Genomic DNA, 23,086 nt, shown 5'->3' with positions numbered 1-23,086 from the left:
AGAGCCAAAGGTTGTACCGCTCATGACAACTCTACACGAACTGATGATTGCGCCGGCTAGTGACCATTCTATCCTGGATTCCTCGAGTCGAGAAAGACGCACCACGCTAGATATGAGCTACAGACTAGGGGGGCGTTGCTGATTAATGGTCAGCTGCATCCCAATAGGAAGTATCCTGTGTCGGGCACACGTACAGGGCATTGGAGACAACAACATCCCAACTACGAAAACACTTGTAATACTAACCTCGAGCCAACCGCGAGTAATCGGTTACATATTACTAACATAGTTGTAAGCAAACATTGTAGAAAAATTGAACTCCCGGCCCCGTTAGGCTGACGCCATATGAGCCTTAATAAAAATATATATTTTGGATAAAAAAAAAAAATAGTTTTGATGTGTGATTTTCATGTCATGTAAACGAGTTTTTAGAGGTGTAATTTTTGGCTGGAAGAAGACTGAATGTAATCTAAAGAATACAACTGAAAATAATGTACTTTTATCCTCGAACATTATTAAAGAAAAAATAGGAAATTGTTGACAAAAAATATCAAAATAAGCAGAATTATTACGTAAAAATCTTAATCATCATAGTTTTCTCTGAAGATGATTACACGATTATTTCAGGACACTCCATGATCTCCAATCACTCCGGAAATGGAACAACTGCTACATCCTCCAGCTCATCAACGGCCTCTTCGTTTTCAATTCCTGTCGGTTCCATCCCTGGTTCATAATCTTTTATTCCTATACATAGTAGCTCCAGAAAGAACGAAAGGAGCGGATGTTTAGTTCGGCGGGTAAGTATTTTCGCTGGGAGCTTTCCCGGCAGTAATGAGCGTCTGAATATTCGAGCTGATTCAAAAAAACACAGATGGAATTCGGTTTCTCATCAAATTTTTGGTTTTGGTAGTTTTGGTTGTTCTCGTACTCCTCCTCGTTTTTCCTTGATAGGCTGTTCATTGTAATGTAACTTGGCTATACGATTCAAACGGAACCAAGATATTTGAGTTACTTTTAAGAAAGTATCCAAGAATACTGGAATCAGAGTTTTAGCGGCTTTAGTCACGAAGTATTTCGTGGTGCATTGAACTTCGCTATAAGCATCTGATGTTTGTCGGGGACGAGTAACGCTGGTTGTTTTCATATAACGTAAGAGGAGTTCTTCTTGCTGTACTTTAGTCTGATTGCTGTGAATGCGATTATGAAAAGCGACTACTTCTGTTCTCGTTATTGTTGCACATTTGAAATGTTTATCGTTGTGACCACAAGTGGGCAAAGCTAGTAAACCAGGAGATTTGTGCCTGTGAAGAGATGAGAAGAATTAAAAATTTTTGTATACGTGTGCCGGTAGACTCATGGAATAATAACAGGGCACGAAATTCACCTGTCGGCTTTCTTTTTATTTTGCTCCCATGTTTTAGGGTGTTTTTGTCGTTCGAGGTGCCGTATTTATTATTACTGTTGTAAATTTTTCTAAAACGTCACAAGATGTATAATAGAATTAATTTAGAATTCAATAGAAGCAATAAAGTAAAAGTATATTGCATATTTTTCACAATCTACATTAGCGTCGTTACTGTTATCTGCACAGATAACATACATTTCTATGGTGATTCGACACACCTACCCCTCTCTGAAGGCAAGGGGGCTGTCATACAAATGAAACACAAACTTCAGCATAATTCGAGAACTAGTCAAGCAAATTGAGCCAAATTTGGAATGTGAGAGTTTTTGGGTACGAGAAATATTTCTATGGTGGTATGACACCCCTCCCTCCTCTGGAATGGAGCGGGGTTCCATAAAAATATTACACATATTTCAATTAAACATATTCCAACCGAACATGACAATTTGAAAATTTTCGGTAAACTTTGAAGGAAAATGGAAAAATTCGAAAAATTTAATTCTCATATGTTCTACAATTACATATTGACAAGCGTTGTAAGTCCATTTGATATTTGCGCTAACGAAATTGATCTTTGTTCGAAAGTGGAAATAGATTTTAATGTGAAAAAAGCACTCTCATGTCTTCTTCTATCTATATAAATAAAAATGGATCGCCGAATGTGTTGATAAGAGCAAAACTCCAGGGAGGAATTGTCCGATTTAGGGCTGTCTTTATTCTATCATATTTTCTGTAAATAATCTTATATTATTATTATAATGACGAGTTCTGGTAGAAGCACTAGGGATTTTATAGTAAGAGGTTATTTTAAAAGGTAGATTAGAAGATCAATCAATGAACAGTACTGCAATTGGACCCATGAACGTGCGCTTAGTAAGAATATGTGAATTTTATAACGAAACATAAATTTTGGGCAGGACGAAGTTTGACGGGTCAGCTAGTGTAATAATAAAAAGGACCAAAAAGTGAAAAGATCAAATCTAATTTGCTCAATTTGTAAAAGAGGATTTCACGCACATTGCGCAGTAAACCATAATTGTGAATAAAATTGTTTAGTTATGATTTTCTCGTTATTCAGCCATCCCATGTCAAACCGATTTAGTGGTTCTCGGATTTTCGTCAAAAGTGGTAATTTTGTTCTTTATTTCAAAACATTAGACCCGTACTTTTTTTTTATTACGGTGCCTATTTTCATTTTCATTTTAGGGTGGTCCGAAAAATGATTTTTTTAATTTTTTCCCAAAAATGTTTTTTTTTAAATTCATTACTTTTGAACTACTGAATTAAATCGCTGATCGATATATCTAACTGAAGCCAATAAACCTTTCATTAAGAGTTTTATTTTCGTAATTATTGATTGTATTCGCTTTTATTGTTTTCATTGCTTTGGACTAGAGGGCGCTATATCTATATCTCGATATTAGAGACGCTTCATTATTCGTTTTTGAGATATAATTTATTTTTTTTGCTGAACCGATTCAGATGACCGACATATCAAATTAAAGCAAAACAAAAATTTATTAGTTTTATCAGAAAAAAATACTATTTTTGCGATTTTCTGGATTGTCGTTTTTATAATTATTGATTTTTATAATTATAGTTTTTCATACTTTTCTCGGTTAAAGATAGAGGGCGCTAAAATCTTTAATATTTTTCAGGAAAGCTGAGGATTTCATATGTCGATATCAGAGATGCTATTTATTTCGTTTTTGAGATATGATTTTTCAAATTTAACATGTTTTAAGTCTTTGTCAATATTCCTATGTGACCAGACTATACCTATGCAACCAGAATCCAATTTTCCAGCAAGTGTGATATTTTTTCAAAGAATTTTAGCTCATTGGCTTCAATTCGGTATGCTGTTCATCTGAATCGGTCATTTTTAGATAATAGGGGAAAAATGATTTTTCGGACCACCGGTTAACTTTGAAAAATAGTATCTCAAAAACGAAAAAAATAGCATCGTTGATATCGAGATATGTTATGTAAAACATCCTCAACTTTCAAGAAAAAATATAAAAAAATATAGCGCCCTCTAATCCAAAGCTGAAAACAATAAAAAAACGGTTAAAATCAATAATTACGAAAATAAAATCCATCTTTTTTGTGAGTTCCATATTTTTTAATAAAAGACTAGCTCATCGGCTTCAATTTAATATGTCGATCATCTAAATAGGCTCAATGGTTCAAAAGTTTTAATTTTTTGAAGAAAGTCATTTTTTGGGAAAAAGTGGAATAAGTTGATTTTTCGGACCACCCTAAAATGGAAATGGTCACCCTAACGAAAAAAATTGCAGGTCTAATATTTTGAAATAAAGAACAAAACTACCACTGTTCATAGAAACCTGAGAACCACTATATCGGTTTGGCACGGAATGGCTGTAATTATAGAAATAAGTTAATGTTTATAAATTTTATAAATACCACTTTTTATGTGTTTTTTTACTTCAAGACAACTGTTTGGTATTTTTTTTAAATATGCCCAAACTCATCTGGATCTTTGGCATATGTTTACAAAGTTTTCTCCGTATTTAAACAATTAAAGAAGTACGGGCCAATGATTCCTCCGGATCACAACCCACACCGAACAATACATTTTTCGGTATGCATTGGCAGCTCTTGTGTTGTTTGTGGCTGCTCTAGGACCAAATACGACAATTTGATTATCAACGTATTCAATCAAATAAAAAAATTGATTCATCGTTGAAGAGGGTGTTTACAGAGCATTGAGCATTGAGCATTGAGCATGAACACTATCAAGGTTTTTTTTCTGCAGCAAGCAAAGTTACCAGCATGTTGTCCTCATAAGTTGGAAGAGTGGTTTACAAACCCTTGAATACGGCTTATGTGTTTTGTTTTCTCTACAAAACCTGAACTCATCTGAACTCTGAACTGAATATGGTTAGAGCGTTGTCGAAAATTGAGAATGACACTTCATGAAGGCTGAATCGTCACTTTCCATTTAAATAAAATATAGAATATATAGATTGGAAAATCTAGAAATAAAAAAAAACGACTTTTCCTTCATATTTCTGTCGTTTAGGCATTAAAGAATATACCCTAGAAAGGACTTTTCGTAAACCCTTAGTTCAGCAAGATATAGCCTTTTAGTGATTTTTTCACTCGTCTGAGGCTCATACGGTAGTGGCATCTTTACTGATCTATTTGATTTTTTCGTTTCCTTTAATATTATATAAGAAGACAGTAAGAGATAACTTAGCTAGCATCGTTTCCTGCTCAGCCCAGCCGTGCGGCGTTTACCGTTATGGTGATACGCATACTACGACACAGAAGCTTCGCACTTGATATAAAAAAAACACATTCACAAAACACAAGGAATCTTCGACCAAAAAAAACTATGGAATATATCTATCACAATATTTTTTTTTCTTCTAACAAGCGTCGCATCACACTAAACTAAAATCGAATAGAGGTTTCACTAACACATGCGAGTCAGTTCCTACTATCCAGAATTTTACTGGTTTTCAATTAACTAAGAACATTATTTTATCTATAATTATCACGGTCGTGGGAGATTCAAAAAGTGCCCCCACCCCTCCCCTGATCCCCGGGGCGGACCACACTACCCCCCTTCGCTACGCCACTGCAAATATTGTATTTTTACGCACATAAAAACAAGATTTTTACATATACACAAAAAAGCGCTACATCATTGTAATTATTAATGAAAACAACTTTGCTAAACGAACTCGCGAAGGCCAATTTGGTTGCTGCAAAAACATGGCACGTGAATCGTGGAGCCCGAAAGGCTTTGCATTCCACGTAATTAGGAAGGCGGGCATTACCATACTTCTTCGATAATAATTTGCGTAATAGTTATCATTAAGTGTAATTTTTCAGCGTGTAATGAATGGCTGAGTTGCTTTTAATGGCACGCGGGTGGTGTTAAGCGAGGCAGCGGAAAAGCGTGTGCTTGGGCTTCGGAGAAAATTTCGCTGCTGCGGAACCATACGGTGTCGTGATTTGAGCTGCTTTTCACTTACGGACCACGGCAAACTTTTCGTTAATGTGTTTTTGTTTGTTGATTTTTGAGGAACAGAGGTAAAACAACGCACATTTGGCGGAAGACATAAACGTGTAAACGTGTTTGACGAAGAATTAAAGAATATCAAAAGTCTGAAACATCAAGGCAAATGAAATCAAAAAAGAAGCTTCACGAAATTCTATGAATCTGATGTATTGTCTCAATAAAATATTACAACTTGAAGGACTTCGAGGATTACTTACCCATGAAACAACTTTTTATTTTGGTATGGGTTTGTTTGTATCCGTGGCCGTGTGGTTGGCATATTATCATGCCGGGGGTTCGGGTTCGATTCCCGTTTTTTGGTTAATTTTTCGGCAAAGAAATTTCTTCCGACTTGCACTGTGATCACGCATATTGTAGAGTTTGCCACTGTGCCAAGGTGTGTTATTTGGCATAAGATATCTAGAGTAACTACTACTAATGAATATGGCACAACGTAATACAGGCAAATTTTTTGTTGTGCGGGGGATAGGGACCGCAAAAAAAATCGCATAAAAAACCGTGCTAAACTTCACCAGTAGCTTTAAAAAATCGTGTTCGGTACACAATTTGGAGAAAAAAAATTGTGCGGTAGATAGGGAGAAAACAACTCAAATCCAAGCCGTTTGCCGTTCGATTTCCTTTTATTTCCCTGCTTTGTGATCAGACAGTTTGCCTTTCGATTGCGCGTGGATGTGTTGTCCTTTTAGTTGCATGTCGAAACTTGTTGCTGTTAGAAGAACTTAGAGCATTTGATAGAAGGATGGGAATGTTTCGTGAAGTGGATAATTTAGACGCAAATATGCTTTTTTCGCACTGAAATGCATATAAACCATCGAAAAAAAACTAAATGGACGCTAACTTCTTCAAATATGCTTTTTTCATATGTCGCACAAAATAAAATCGCAAAAAAACCGCACAAGAACAGAAAACCGCACTAAAAAAATCGCACAAAAAAGAACCACACAAAAACAGGTTTTTCTGTACTTACGACACAAGTTCCGCTGGGACCGTTAGTGTCATTCAAGAGGAGTTGATTAACCTTGGTTGACTATTTTTGTTGTTCTGACTGTTGGCCCGTTTGTTGATAATTTATTCTATGATTCCTGATGATTGGGTAAGATATAATCTTCTCCGGTTTTTGACATGATGTTGTGTGAAAAGAAGACTGTAACAGTGCGGCTAATAATAAGATGGGTCAGTTACGAGGACATTGCTATTGAAACTGAGAGTACTGGAACATATCACATATAACGAGAATTCGTCTAATAAGCAATAATCGACAGAGGGCTTCACTTCAATATGCCGTGAAGTTTATTTGAAAGTGAATAAATAAACGAACACGGAGCGTCGTAGAACAGATAGCGACGATAGGGCCCGAATGTCTTTTGATTTATGTTGACAGAGAAACTGCTGAAAGAAGCAAAAATTCGTTTCCAATTGAATGCGAAGGCCGATGTGTTCATAGTTCCCTGACTATTCTCAGTTGAATAAGACTTTGCCGAGCCCTGCTCTTCACGCCATCATTTAAAGTTCATTCGTCTCTAACCTTGGGAAGGCCATTTGAAAATTGAATCTACTCCAAGTTTTGGAAAAAGCTGCTGAACGGTCGCTGGACAAGCCCTTTGTAGTTGTCGTATGTAGCTATGTTTAGGCTTCGAGCAGAAATTATTTAATGCGTGGCCCCCTTTACCCGGTCTGTGTGACCTGTTCAAGATCTTTATTTCGGTTTATTGAGGGAGAGAGGTTCAAAACGGCATTTTTATTTTTACGAAATTTGTGTACCATACCTTACCGCTTCAAGCATCGAACCGAAATGAAATTAAATTCGCCGAGAACTTGGATCCAAGCTCAAGAGAAATTTGATTGAACGATAACGGATGAAAAAGACAAACTATTTTGTCCGCTTGAAACAGGTGAAAGCCTATGAACGACATGATGTAACCGTAGTCTTAGTGTCTGTGCATGTACTGCACTGAGTATGCTTTGTGCATGTCCGAGGATGTATCTCAAAGCGAATGTTTTAGTTGTCTGACGACAGCTGTGCGTTATGCTTCTTATTTTCACTTTTAAAAATCATAGAGGGTCAAAATCAACTCTATCAGCATCCAAAAGGGCAATTTGCAATTATAAAGTTAACCTTCATAATAGAGCATAGTTTGGTGGATTCGGTTCTTTCGGGATGAGTTTGATTCCGTAATTCTCGCGATATTGTACCGCGACTTTACTGTAATTGCTGTTAGCTAGAATGGGTCAACCATAATTGGACCAACACGGGATTCGATAAACTCTCAATCATAAATATTTCCCCAAACTTATCTCCACATACAAGCTCCATTTTGACAGGAACCTTGTCGTTAACTTTGCCCCATTTAGTTTTTGTCTTCCCATGGTAGGGGCGAACAGAAACCTGAGCAAGCAAACCGCATACTTTACCAATACTTTCAAGCTAAGTTATTCTTCACGGAAAGTCAATAGCTGGTGGATTAGGGTGTTGTCACCACTGTAGAATCAGCTGAAGAAGGTTTTTTTATAGTTCATTCTTTCCCTCACAAGAATAATACACAAGCTGGCGATATACCGAGTATGCATCGCAATTGCTATTTTGCGTCTTGATGAAGGCTCTAAGAAAAACCCTGTGTTCATCCATCTATGAGCTTCCTTATGTTATATAATTTTAACTTTTTCAAACAAGAAGCAAGCAAGCATTTTCTTTCAAACGAAAATAATTGCTTTCATTTTTGTTATTGGCGGTGGAAACATGTTCAAGAATTATTTCTTTCCCATTCTCGTTTTCTCGAAAAATGGAATATTTTCCAAAAATGTGCAAAGTACAAATACGATGCGATAAAACCATTAGATTGAAGGCTGGGAGGTTGTCATTCAGTGGTAGTTAAGCGTCAGATTTTCTTCATCAGTGAAATGGCTCACCGGATCCGGCGGAAGTATATCGCCGATTATTCGAACACTTTATTTTCCCACTTTTTTGACATAGGACTTTTATTTTATTCGAATGCTTTTTGTCCTACATCACAATGTTCTATTAACAAAGTAATTCCGTATAAAGGTTCGAATGTTTTTGTATTTCATAAGGTTTTGTTATTGACCGAAAACACTTTCCACACACCTTTGCTTCAAACCGAAATCATTGCCCTATGAAGTTATATTATATTAAGTTATATAATTAAATGGAATTAATACTAAGTGATAGCTAAAAAATGATTTGGCGCAAAAACATTAATAAAATTCGAACAGTAGGTCATCAACCCTTTGGCTACGGCATGGTTAACATGATTTTCTGAAAACGTGACTTGTTGTCTGATTTGGCACTCGTACTGAAGGCGTAGTCCTATTTAAAAAAAAATCAGAGATTCATTCTCAGATTTTCTAGACATGTTGGAAAGCTTATTGGTAACGATATTCTAAATAAAGAACATTTTGGGATAGAACGAATACATCAAAAAAGTTATTGATCCCATCGATGAAGACAAATGCAGCGGTCGACAAAAATGCAATTCAGTGGAGGCCAACGATAACCGATAAAAAAAATTAGCCCGGGGCAGCGTTTAAAAGCTTGAGCAATAATTATGGTTCGTATGTATTGAATTCAATAGGTGTTTGGTTGATGCATCAAAGTGGGTGCCGAAAGACCTGATTTTAATGCGGAATATGCAACGTAGTCGAAAATCAATCGGAAGAAATTATCGAGTGAAGTTTTTTTTAAACGAGACATGGGTTTATGAGTACGATATGATATCGTATTGCCTGAATGTTTGAAAAATTATAAATTAGATTATAATTCAGGATTGTACTCTATTATCTCAATTCACACGGCTAAAATTTGCTGACGAGCGTCGAGCGAGAATGAACTGTCTTTCTCAAGACAATTGTAGAAAGAATTTTGATTAAGTTTGTACACAAGGGCCCTTCTTAGGGCTATAGACAAAGGAACTTAAGAAGTTTAAAGTCTCTACAATCAAATGCGGACGGACATATAGTTCTGAGTGGTAGTCTAAAGATGTCTGGTCCTGTGGCGCAATGGATAACGCGTCTGACTACGGATCAGAAGATTCCAGGTTCGACTCCTGGCAGGATCGCACTTATTTTTATTATTTTTAGAGGATAGTTGGATAGTGTTTCACAGAAAAACTCATTTTATTTTCAACGATATTTAAACAAATTGACTATTGGATAATTTATGGCGCAAATAGTGGGAAATCTCGTAAATCCATCTAGACATGACTGAGTAATAAGCGCTGAAAATTGAAAACTTTTCATAATGCGACCGATTTGAAGTAAAAATATTTCTTCCGCAGCATGGTATTTTACAGAATATATACTAATGTAGATGGATTCGATTGTGGCATTGCTTCGTATTGCTTCGACGAGAAGACTGTGTGTAGTGTGTAGCGTGCGCAAAGGCCGCTGATTACATATTGCCTAAAATTCATCTTAATGGAATCGCGGCTTAAGTGAAACAACATGCCACGATTGGTTCCGTCCCTTAGAATATGATGATGTTCGTATGAAGAAAGGTCTAAAACCTTCGAAGAAGGAGGCATTGCTCGATGAGGACCCGTACCAAACACAACAAGAGTTTGCTTCATCATTATGAGTTATCTGCCTAGCCATTTCCAAGCGGTGGCCTGGGTTGGTAATAATTCAAAAGTGAAGAATTTAGGTTGATATAATGTAAAGGCAAGGGATGTTTTGTGTTGTTTCTCATCTGAGAACAACTGCTCCAGCGAGAAAATGATTATACAATATGATAACGCACAGCCTCAGGAAACCGAAACCGTTTAAATCTACATGGAAACACTCAAATGAAAACTTTGTTGCGCACCCAATAGTCCGCATGTTATTCAATAAGTATTTAAAACTCTATGTAAACAGAACATGTAGTTGAAATGAGATTTCTTCAACAACATTTATAATACGTCAGGATGGCCGAGCGGTCTAAGGCGCTACGTTCAGGTCGTAGTCTTCTCTGAAGGCGTGGGTTCGAATCCCACTTCTGACAAGTTTCTTTTTAGTAATACAGTAGAACCCCGATTTTTCGCAAGTGGTTAATGCGCGGTGCGGATTATCCGCTGAAGCTAGTTCTCTATAGTAATTCTATAGAAATTTCCGAAAATTGTCAGTGAGTGTTATGTTAGGCTCTCTTGATCTTTTGTTATGGGCATGGCTTTTACATAATCTGTCACCTGGTATACACGACATTACAGATGAATAGTTGAATAATTTATGTATTGATAAAACAGGTTGAAATATTTTTTTTTTCGCGTTTGCACTCCATTTTTAGTCCTTCATCCTTGCGTCATCCTCGATTTTTGTTATCCGCGGTGACATTGCCAAACTGTTCCGCGGATAATCGGGTTTCTACGCTCGTACACACAGCTCGTCGCGCGGATGTCGTCTATAGACGACACTCGTACACACAGGACGTCGCGCGGATGTCGTCTATAGAAGACGCTCGTAAAGAACGAGTTAAAACTGATTGATTTTTCATATAACTTTCTCTGTTCTCCTTTCCAGGTTACCGATGAAATAATTAAAAAATCATCATCTATGTGGGAAAGTTTATCATAAGTTAAAAATTATAGTCCTTGTTGTGGTGTTTTTTTGTGAGAGTGCATTCTTGGAGGGAGCTAAGTGAATTACTTGCAAAAGTAATTAACGTGTTTTTGTTTTCTAACCGCTCAGCCAAGCCGAAGGCCAAAAATTTAGTTTATGTCATAAACGCGCTGATAGCTCCGTCTTCTGTAAGTGGTGCCAAAAAGTTTTTCTTTTATCGGAAGGAAAAAAAGGATAGAGAACAAAAGAATGATGCTAACAGACTACGATTACCGAGAAATGCTGAAATTTAAATTATATTTTTAATGAAGTTGGCAAAGTCTGTGCTTCAAATCTCGGCGTCTATTAATTTCAGCAGTTTCGTCATGTTCTCTCCCTCGACCAACCGATAATAAAACGACGAAACATTAGGAGGACAAAATCCTACAAAGTCAACGCAAGTCGAGAAAATACACTCTCTGGGAAAAAAAAGGAGAATTGGTGCTTGTTTTGGGCGGGTTGGCTCGTTTGATACCCGCCACATATCTAGATTTTAAGTTGGAAGCATAAAAAGCAAACGATCAATCTTGGTTGTTTATGTGTTTTTGTTTTGGTGTGTATTGTTATTGTGCTCTGTGCTCTGTCGTGGTCCAGCCAAATGGGTTAGAGTGGCAGTTGTAGTTAGTGGAATAAATCTAAACCAGTTTCCCGCAGTGGTACGAAATTACAGCCAAGAGGCAGGCTGAAAATGATGTTCGTTGTTTTCGAGAAATAGTTTAATTGATGGAGGTAATTTACGCCTGTCCCCGGGAGACCAGTTCAGCAGCAATCTCAGCATCCGAGCAGTAATCGAAGCGACACGATGTCCGGCAAGCCGTGCACTCCGGAATGCGGCAAAAGGTGAGTGGGAATTTGAAAAACTTGAAAGATTACAAATTCACTGTCATTCAATACGTTTAATCACAATCACGGGTTGATCTTTGATCTACTCTCTAAGCTCCAAGAAAAATAAAATGAACATGATTGGCTCTATGTGAGCATTAAAATTAATTGAAAATGAATATTTTATAGGATTTGGGACATTGCTTTCTAGCGTATTACGGTTCGGGAGGTAATTATCGTGATTGGTTCGTTTTACTCGCTCTGATAGTGACAGGTATTTGTGGGTGAGGTTGTGCAATGTTTGGAAAGCACTGAAATTTGACCGAGCAATGCTATGTGTCCGATGGGAGGGTGGAATATATATCATGCCTAATTGAATTCGATCTGTAGGTGATTGATCGAAAGATAGAATCAATAACACTTTTCTATGATTAGTTTTTCGTTCTGTATGTTTCATGTTTCGAGGTAAATAGGTTCGATGAGAATTTACTTATTGGCCATCGTTTAAGGTTCAACAACATTCCATTTAGTTTTGATCTAGTTGATCCGTCGAACTTCGTTCCACCCACAATCGATATTTTGATTTAAAGAATTTCGAACCCTCACGTTTCCCCTCGAAATTGTATTTCTGAACGCACGTTCGCGATAGTTAATGAAGAATGCCACTTATGAAATGCAATTAAGATCAATACTTTTTCATTGATGTTTACAACCCTTTTTTTTAAATTTGTCAATAGTTATTTGAATTTGTTGATCCGTTCTCGAGGTAAATAATGACGAACTGATATCAAATCATTTTTATTTATTACAGATAAACAAAATTAATTGTTATTTGATTTTCCAACATCATATGTAACCTGACGCACATAAATGCACCAAACCTGATAACAACTGTTCAAAAATCCGTTGGTCCGCTCTAGAGTTACATCGTGACGTACGGACACCAAACCATTTTTATTTATATAGATTAACCCTTTGCGGTCGTATTAAATTTGGACATGGGTGTCGTACTGGTCGGAATTATTTTTCCTTGAAAAAGCAGTGATACATGCAAGATTATGAAAAATAAACAGTTCTGTAACTCTGTTATTGTTGACATTCGAACATATGCGTAGAAGGATTTTTTCCATCAAATATAATCGTCTATAAGCACCTGAGAGATTTTGGAAAAAAAAATTCTTTTCATGTGAGAATGGTGTTTTCTGGCTTTAAGGGGATGAATCAAAAATTAACTTCTTCTATTTTCCATAAACGAAAAATATATGCATAAAAAAACAAATTTAAAAAAAATGTTTGACTCGATTATATACAGTGAAAAGAAATCGGAGACTGTATATTATCTTTAATTTGTAATCTGTAATTTTGCTTCTGGAAACCATTTTTTTTAGAATGTTTACTTGTGTGTTTTGGATCGTTGTCCTACTGCTATACCCATTCGAGTAGCTCTTTCACCTTAGCATAACATTTTCTCAATTGTTGATCTATGATGACGCGAACACTCAATCCAATATTTGAGGGAGAAACAACCACATAACACAATTTTAATTCCACAATGTTAGATGTATTCATCGTATACTATATAATTTTTTGTATACATGATTTAGGGGTGTCTCAAAGCGCTCAAAGTTTTGATTTTTTCATCCTCGAAACTCTTCCAAAGAGGGAGGAAATTTGGAAAATCGATTTTTTTTTCGATGCTAAATGACTTAAAAATGCATGAAACGTCGAGATCTGGTGTAATCTCGAAAAAAATTTTGGCCGTAAATCGACCTTTTAGGAATTAGTCTGAGAGGCAATGAAGGCATGGAAAAAATAATTATCGAATTTACAGAACCGACCATGTACATATTGTTTATTGGCCCAAAAAAATGACCTGTGTAAAATTTCAGCTCAATCGGAGATGATTTAGGGGTGCCTTAAAGCACTCAAAGTTTTGATTTTTTGGGCATTCTGGCTGAGTCCGAAAAAGTCGATTTACGACCAATTTTTCGAGATAACACCAGATCTCGACGTTTTATGCATTTTTAAGTTATTTGGCATCGAAAAAAAAAATCGATTTTCCGAATTTCCTTTACTCCCCCCTCGGAAGATTTTCGAGGATCAAAAATCAAAAATTTGTGCGCTTTGAGGCACCCCTAAATCATGTCCGATTGAGTTGAAACTTTGCACAGATAATTTTAATACATGGTCGATTTTTGAAAGTCGATGATGATATTTTTTCCCATAGATTTTCATGCCAACTCGTCTTAGGAGTTGGCAGCACCATCTCAGATAGTAGTGAAACGTTGTGGGTGTAAAGACATAGGTCGTTTAAGCAACTTTGCATACTTGAAATATTCGAAAAAGAATTAGAGTACTTTTTGAAAAAAGCCAAATTTTTTTCTTATTTTTTTACAAAAATTTATAGCTTAAAAATAATGATACCTACAAAATTATTATCAATAGATAAAATGTAGGACATTGTTTGAATTTTCACAAAAAAATACCTAACAATTTTTGGAAAAAAAACTTTGCTGAAAAAAAAGTTATTTTAAAATTTAAAATTCATTTTTCGCAAAAACGTATTCTTTTAAAATTCCCAAAGTATATATATGAATACAATTTCCAACAAGTCGTCTATACATTAGAAGATGAGCACTTTTACAGGGAAAAAGTTTTTCGAACAACAACTTTTCCATGTTTTCTCTGATAAAAATATAACTAAAATATAACTAATCCTAATTTTGTTTGAAGTCAAGATGGCGATATAGTGTATTCGAAAAAGTTTTAGATCTCATTAAAATATGAACTTTTGTCGAGGACATCAACTTTCTATCTTTTATAGTTTTTGGAATATAAGTCATTTTTGTATGAAGACTCCTGAAAAAAAAATGTTTTGCTCGTAACGTTTTCTTGTGTAAATTGTTACGTTTGACATGTTTCTAAATAGAAAAAAGTTAGCAGAGCATGTACATAGCGATAATTTACACATACAAATGTTACGAATTAAACATTAATAGTAATTTTTCAAAGAAAAACATGAAAAAGTTGTTCGAAAAACTTTTCCCCTGTAGAAGTGCCCTTCATCCGATGTATGGACGATTTGTTTGAAATTCAAAGGGCTATTTATATCTGTTTTTTCAGAATTTTAAAAACACATGTTTTCGGGAAAAATAAATTTCAATTTTCAAAATATTTTTTTAATGCAATTCTTTTCTAAAAAATTGTTTGATATTTTTTAATGGAGACCTAAACAATTTCCTACATTTCATTCTTCGAGTAGAATTTTGTAGGTCTGATTTTTTTGTGAGTTTTTTTTTTTAATTTTTCGAAAAATCTTGATTCAAAAATTAAAAGATCTACAAACATTTTTTCAGAGAATGAAATGTAGGAAATTGATTGGGTTTTCATTAAAAAAATATGAAACAAATTTTTAGAAGAAAAATCAATAAAAAAAATTAAAATTCATTTTTCTCGAAAACATGTATTTTCAAAATTCTGAAAAAATTGATATAAATAGCTCTTAGTATTTCCAACAAGTCGTCCATGCATCGGTAGAAGGGCACTTTTACAGGGAAAAAGTTTTTCGAACAACAACTTTTTTTTCTTTGAAAAATTACTATTAAAATTAATGATTCGTAACATTGTATGTATAATTTATCGCAATTTACATGCTCTGCTAACTCTTTTCTATTTAGAAACATGTCAAGAACATCAAACGTGAGAGTTTACATACAAAAATGCTACGAGAAAAACATTATTTTTTCAGGAGTCCTCATACAAAAATGACTTATATCCCCAAAAACTATAAAATATAGAAAGTTAATGTCTTCGACAAAAGTTCATATTTTAATGAGATCTAAAACTTTGTCGAATACACTATATCGCTATCTTGACTTTAAACAAAATTAGGATTAGTTGTATTTTTTCAAAGAAAACATGAAAAAGTTGTTTTTAGAAAAACTTTTTCCCTGTAAAAGTGCCCATCTTCCGTTGTATGAAATACTTGTTGGAAATTGTAAGGGCTATTCATATATATACTTTTAAGAGTTTAAAAAAATATGTTTTTCAGAAAAATGAATTTTAAATTTTAAAATAATTTTTTTTTCAGCGAAATTTTTTTTTCCAAAAAATTTAAACAATTTCCTACTTTTATCCTTTGACAGGAGTTTTGTAGGTATCATAGTTTTTAAGTTATAAATTTTTGTTAAAAATTAAGAAAAACAATTTGGCCTTTTCCAAAAAGTAGTCTAATTTTTTTTCGAATATTTCAAATATGCAGGTTGCTTAAATGACCCATGTCTTTACACCCACAACGTTTCACTGCGATCTGAGATACTATCTGCCAACGGCCAGTTGAGTTGGCATGAAATTCGTTCATACCTTCATTGCCTCTCAGGATAAATCCCAAAAGGTCGATATTCGGCCAAACTTTTTTTTCGATATGACACCAGATCTCGACGTTTCATACATTTTTAAGTCATTTGGTATCTAAAAAAATTTTTCGATTTTCCAAATTATCTCTACTCCCTCCTTGGAAGATTTTCGAGGATCAGAAAACTAAACTTTGAGCGCTTTGAGGCACCCCTAAATTATTTCCGATTGAGCTGAGACTTTGCACAGGTCATTTTTTTGGGCCAATAAACAAAATGTAGGGGAGAGGGAGGCAAGATGACGAATCGGTAATTTGACCCATTGTAATGAAGGTAGCGCCACTTACTTTTTACTGAAGATGCACCATAACAAGGCCAAACTTTGTACTCGTTAACTCTGCTGAAAACGTTATCACAAAAAAAGTGAAAAATAAAAATGAGAAAAACCGTGATTTTGTTATTTTTTTTTCGTTTTTTCAAATTTCAATATCCACTTTATGAGAAAAGTTAAAATTTCAAAATAATTTTATACATGATAAAGGTACTCTATTGTACATAATATGTTTGTTTCCGGCGAGTTTCAACCATGATTTTTTTGCAGCTATTTTTTTTTATTGAAAATGTCGCTTGGAGGCAAGTTGGCGAACTGCAACATTATGTTAATTTTTGGTTTTTTATTGCAGATGGTTAGAACTTATCAGCGAAAAAGAGACCAATATTGGTCGGACACCAATTTGGAAAATTATATGAAAGCTATAGAAGAAGGTTTTTCTGTTCTAAGTGCTTCAATACAGTTCGGTGTGCCAGAACCAACTTTGAGACGCTATCGACGAAAATATCCAGACATGGAGGTTAGATTTTCAATTCACCATTTGCGTTTCCATGTTCTTTATGCAAGAAATATTAAATCTGTATTCATTTCAGGATAAGTCGTCCAATAAAGGCCGCTTTAAAGCCACATTCAGGTCCAGCTTCGAAGAATTACCTATTCGTTTGCGGTTAAAAATGCCATAGAGCCCCCTTTCAAAGGAATATGCGCTGGAAGCTCATAAGCTATCTTTGAGAAAACCAGAAAATACCTCAGTTCAATAAAGAAAATTGTGACTTATTTTTTCGAACTTTGGGAGATACGAGCTATAATAAAGTATCGTTTTCCTGCGTTTTACATTTACAGTGATGATGAAAATGACATTTCCACTGTTCCAACCAAGGATAAATAAATAATTGTTATTAAATTTTGTTGATTTTCAGGTGATCAAACCATATTCGCCAACTTGCCTCCAGGCATCCACGTGGAGGCAAGGAGACGAATTCGACGCTTTTTGCGCAAAGCTTTTGGGTGGACAAGTTTTTTAGTTTTTTGCCCATCCAATAGATAATATGATAGAAAACACTTCAGGCTATATGAATCAGTGTGGAGGCGATCTGGCGTAGTGGTAACATCCATGCCTCTCACGCTAAAGGTCACGAGTTCAATTCTCACTCCCGACATTCTTCCAAAAATGGAAGTAAAAGTGACGAACCAGCCAAATGAGTTGAAAATCACTATATAATACAGATAAAACAAAAAATATATGAATCAGCACAACATTAAAAAAAAATAATTCCAAGATCCCAGGGCTCGCCAAACCCTAACGTCGCCAACTTGCCTCCCTCTCCCCTACATGGTCGGTTTTTGAATTTTGACATGACCATTTTCGCTGCCACCCTAATGGGGGTAAAATGAAACATAAACACGGAACACAGGAAAAAATTAAAGATTTCGAATGCGAAAGATGTTTGCATCAATTGATAAGAAATATTTCTGTTTCTTTTTACATTTTATTAATTGCGATAGATAATTAATGAAATGTTATTTTTCCTGAAATAAGCAATTGAATAACTGTAAAATGTCAAGCGCTATCTAAACGCCCTAACTCTCAGGTTTTGATTGGACCGATTCACGGTTTCCCCAAAACAGACTTCTAAACCAAGGTCCAAATTGGTTTTGCGAATTCATGCAAATTGGGGAACTTTTGTCCTCACCGAAATGTGTTCCTTTACACAGCCATCTAAACCATGCTACCTGGCGAAATTGGCATTGCAAATACATGCAAGATGGGGGAACTTTTGTTCCCACCGACATGTGTTCTCTAACACAGCCATCAAAATCAATGTACCTGGGGAAATTGGCATTGCAAATACACGCAAGTTGAGGGAAGTTTTGTCCTCACCGAAATGTATTCCCTAACACGGCCATCAAAACCAAGGTGCCTTACATTACATGACATTTGTTCATATTCTTTACTCATACAGCAAATATGTTGAGTTCAATTGAACTCGAAAATTGTTTCATTCAATCAATAATTTAATCAATACAAACAAATGATTACTAAGCCAACGGTAGTTCCATGTAAACCTTGCGGTTATATCATAAATATAACCCACCCATTTCTTCTCTTTATTTTTGGTATTAGAATTCCAACTAAAGCTGAAAAAATATATTGCATTTATGCACAACAATTTAAATGAAAGTACTTTCCATCACTTTCTACAACATTTTTCTATCTTTCTGGCAACTTTTACAATATCGATTTCGGAGCAATCCACTTGTCCTCTCATCCTCGAACTTCATTGTGAAAGTCGTGCTGCATCAATCCCTATTAGCTATAACACTGATTTCTCAATGGTTTTCCAGTGTATGGTCGAGCGGTATCGTGAAAGAGATTTTTTTTCTGACATCATAATATCCAATTATTCAATTGACGTTTCTAGGCAGCGACAATAACAGTTACTGAGTCTACTTCTCATTTTGTTTGAGACACGACCGCATAATTGACGTAGGACTACGTCAGGCCATGATGTTAGGATGTTGCAAGCTGGTTTTGGATGTTTAAAAATCAACATTACAATTCTTTGTTAATAAATTGGTGTCTCTGAAAAGGGCCGTTTTGTTCGAGTGTTAGGTTTTGTTTGTTCACTTGACCAGTGTTACAACTGAGAAATGATGGCAGAAGGATGATGATTAGTCGTTGGATGGTACATATCATAATAGAAGATGAAGCTAGAAGATAGATGGGATATGCTGAAAGTCGCCCTCTCTCACCCTAAACGAGATGGATCCTGCATTCTGTATGGATGAAATAATGAAAAAATTCATGAATATAATACAAAATAATTATAATTATCGAACACAATTATCAATTTCTCACCACCTAAAAGCATGTTACTTTATTATATAGAACACATATTTGTGTTCATTTGAACCATTGCTATTCTCGTTTCAAAACCAACCGAACATGAAGTTCAATGCGTCATAGCGAATTTCAGTTGAACTAACAATACATGATACGATATGTAGAACTTATGGGAAATCATTTTGAATATTCTTTTACTTTTCCAATATTCCTTGAAGGACCTTCTCTAGCATTCCATGCAGGAGAATCAACGCTGTTAGTAACAGCCGGTCCCATCTTATCTCAATAACATTTAGCTCTTTCGACTCTAGTGTTAGACAATTGTTTCAGCTCCGATGCGCGCTTACGGGATATCATGATATATTCTCTTCTGTTGGGATTTCAAGATAAATAATTTGTCTTTAACTGATGCAGTCTTTAAACAATACGTCTTTGTTCAGGGTGCACGTTTGTGCGATAAAACTTGATTTTATAGCTTCTTTTGTTTTTTAGATATTTTTATTAACGGAGACTTCAAATTTTATGTTCGTTCCCGCTACGATTCCTAAAATGTATCTTCACGGTGCCCCGATTGTATAGTCTGTATTGGGGAATACCTTACGAGCTGTACAAATATATGTAAAAGTGGGTGAAAGAACCTCCACATCTTGCTTGAATTGTCAGAGATGATGTATTGCATTAAAACACAATGAAGCGAAAACCAACTACTGGTTCCCAGAACTAGAATATGCGACGCACATCAGCAGAAAATCAAACATCAAATGATATTTCATTACACAGTCCCGTATTATAATTTCCACAGAGTGCAGGTGAGAGCTTCTAAAAACTCATATCTTCATTTTGACGAATCCGACACGGCACACAGTAGTCCCTGAGAAATTTAGGCGGCCATAACTGAGATTTTTTTTAGTAAAAAACCCAATTTTTGGTAGACTGGGGTTGTTTGGGAAGTTTAAAAGGGGGGATTTAGGGTGAAAACCTCAAGTGCTGAGTGATAAAAGACATTGTGAGAAACACTATCATTAAAAAAGTTTTACGGGGAAATGCGGGGTAAGTTTTATAAGTCCATCCGAAGTAAAATTAAACTTCCAAAATAGTAGGGTAACACGGGGTGAGTTGGACATACGGGTTGATTTGGACCACCCCATTATCTCAAAAAGTACGGCACAACTTGAATTTTTTATAATGTCATTTTCTTTTATTGTTGAACCGTATGTAACTAACGTAAACAAACTTTGGTAAAATTCGACAGGTGGAAGGAAATGGTAGCATGAACACAGCAAGCACTTTGATTGTCAAAAAATGTGAGTTTTCCGATTGTGGTTTTAAGGTTTTTCCCGCTGATTAAACAAACTTTTCGTGTATTATGCAGTAAAGTTCTGTACGCCTACAGAAGAGTAACAATTTAATGCAGCGAAACTGTAAGTTTGATAACAATAAATGATATTAATTGCATTTTAATTTTTGCATGTTGTGTGGGGTGACATGGACACGTTTTTGTGGGGTGTATTGATCCTACAGATTTGAGATACTTTGTGTGGAGTTAACACATACTACAACCAACCGGATATTGAAACTGACAACAAATTCAAATCCTCCGTTAAAAATGCTTCAAGAAACAAAAAAAAAATCGTTTAAATACTTCACCAAAACACATATTAGGAAAAAACACACGCGAAATAGTGGTACCGGCGAGCATGCGAAACTGGTATCCTATCGCGTTGCCAGAGCAATGATGCGAGCGCGGAATGGGGTGAAACACGTGATCCTAGATGCCTTGAACATCCTAGAATAAGGGACTGTAGGATTTTTGTGTTTTTATGCAACTTAATTTTTTGGGTTTTGGCCGCCTAAATTTTCTCAGGGACCACTGTGCGGCACCACTATACATCATACTTGGTTAAATTGAAAGGATTTTCTAAGAAAAACGTTCTTATAAAAATCATTCGTAAATGAAGTTTGTCATCTAATCATGAAAATAGTAATTTTGGACAGCTGCTATCATATGTACGAAGTTCTAAAAAAATCGGAGTGATTCGGAGCAGCAGTCGGCTGATTTGGCGTGGAAATGCTGAAGAGAAACACATACGTGCGTTATGATGCAGTTTTTCACAACCATATCTTGAAAATTATTATAATGACGATTGCTTTATGTATCAAGCTACGACCCCAACGACCTCCCCTTCAATGTGACATAGATTTTAACGCCCTTAACTCATCTCGTCTTCAAACTTCACTGGCTCTCGCAGGTGTTAAAATCGGCACTCTTGAGACACTGGAACCAATATTATATTGTTCATTGTGAATGTTCTTTCATCTAAAAATCTTCAGATTTTTTTCTAATATATCCATTCATTCAATTCACTCTTAAAAGTTTTTTTTCTGTCCAAACATAATTCCAGTGCACAGTGTGGATAATTTCAAACAGGAAGTGTCCCCACATGGTTGGTCACGTGCATTACCATGGCTGAAATTCCCTGCATTAAATTTAGAATAAAGGGTGTGTCACATCAAATTGCATCACGGAAAAAACGCTGTAGAAATTCGCCCAGTAGACCGATCCTTTTGAAAATTTTAGACAGTAAAATAAAAACTATTAAACAACTTTTGGCATTTTCTTTTTATTCATACTTCGAGCCCAAGCCCGTATGCTCGCACCTTCCTCTTTACCCCGTCCATAAGGTTCTGTACAACGTCAGGTTGTAGTTTTTTTTGAACAGAAATCCATTTTCTCTTGAAGTCCGCCTCCGATTTGACAACTTTTGGGTTCTTCCGGAGGGCCTGCTTCATAATCGCCCAATATTTCTCTATTGGGCGAAGCTCCGGCGCGTTGGGCGGGTTCATTTCCTTTGGCACGAAGATGACTCCGTTGGCCTCGTACCACTCCAACACGTCCTTTGAATAGTGGCACGAAGCGAGATCCGGCCAGAAGATGGTCGGGCCCTCGTGCTGCTTCAATAGTGGTAGTAAGCGCTTCTGTAGGCACTCCTTAAGGTAAACCTGCCCGTTTACCGTGCCGGTCATCACGAAGGGGGCGCTCCGCTTTCCCCAAGAGCAGATCGCTTGCCACACCATGTACTTTTTGGCAAACTTGGATAGTTTCTGCTTGCGAATCTCCTCCGGAACGCTGAATTTGTCCTCTGCGGGAAGAACAACAGGCCCGGCAGCTGACGAAAGTCCGCTTTGACGTAGGTTTCGTCGTCCATTACCAGGCAATGCGGCTTCGTCAGCATTTCGGTGTACAGCTTCCGGGCTCGCGTCTTCCCCACCATGTTTTGCCTTTCGTCGCGGTTAGGAGCCTTCTGAACCTTGTATGTACGCAGGCCCTCCCGCTGCTTGGTTCGCTGGACGAATGAACTTGACAAATTCAGCTTATTGGCGACATCCCGGACCGAACTTCTCGGATCACGTCTAAACTGCTTAACTACGCGCTTGTGATCTTTTTCACTGACGGAGCATCCATTTTTGCCGTTCTTCACCTTCCGGTCGATGGTTAGGTTCTCGAAGTATCGTTTTAGTACTCTGCTGACCGTGGATTGGACGATTCCCAGCATCTTACCGATGTCCCGATGTGACAACTCCGGATTCTCGAAATGAGTGCGCAGGATTAATTCACGACGCTCTTTTTCGTTCGACGACATTTTTCCAAATTTACGAAAAATTGACAGTGAAGCATGGCCAACGTGAT

At 36.2% G+C, this 23,086-nt stretch overlaps 1 protein-coding gene and 2 non-coding genes across 10 annotated transcripts in view; all 3 read left to right on the top strand.

Moving 5' to 3' along the window:
- Positions 1-23,086, top strand: part of LOC129779772 (protein winged eye) — a 619,088-nt gene that overhangs the window by 67,205 nt on the left and 528,797 nt on the right. For 7 of the 8 annotated variants that reach the window (XM_055787460.1, XM_055787461.1, XM_055787459.1 and 4 more), the window contains exon 2: positions 10,971-11,888. In XM_055787460.1, coding sequence (XP_055643435.1) covers positions 11,851-11,888 — 38 coding nt within the window. In that variant the 5' untranslated portion in view covers positions 10,971-11,850. Of the gene's footprint in view, positions 1-627; positions 801-10,970; positions 11,889-23,086 lie in introns of all 8 variants that reach the window. The other variant, XM_055787458.1, reaches the window with a different exon arrangement.
- Positions 9,460-9,532, top strand: Trnar-acg (transfer RNA arginine (anticodon ACG)). Its single transcript has one exon. It is a non-coding gene; the product is annotated as a tRNA-Arg (tRNA).
- On the top strand, positions 10,373-10,455 carry Trnal-cag (transfer RNA leucine (anticodon CAG)). The gene has a single exon. It is a non-coding gene; the product is annotated as a tRNA-Leu (tRNA).

Source organism: Toxorhynchites rutilus, chromosome 3 (assembly GCF_029784135.1).
Source record: "Toxorhynchites rutilus septentrionalis strain SRP chromosome 3, ASM2978413v1, whole genome shotgun sequence".
Classification (NCBI taxonomy): Eukaryota; Metazoa; Arthropoda; class Insecta; order Diptera; family Culicidae; genus Toxorhynchites; species Toxorhynchites rutilus.
Note: the sequence above shows the minus strand (reverse complement) of the source record. Positions and strands in the feature narration are given on the sequence as shown.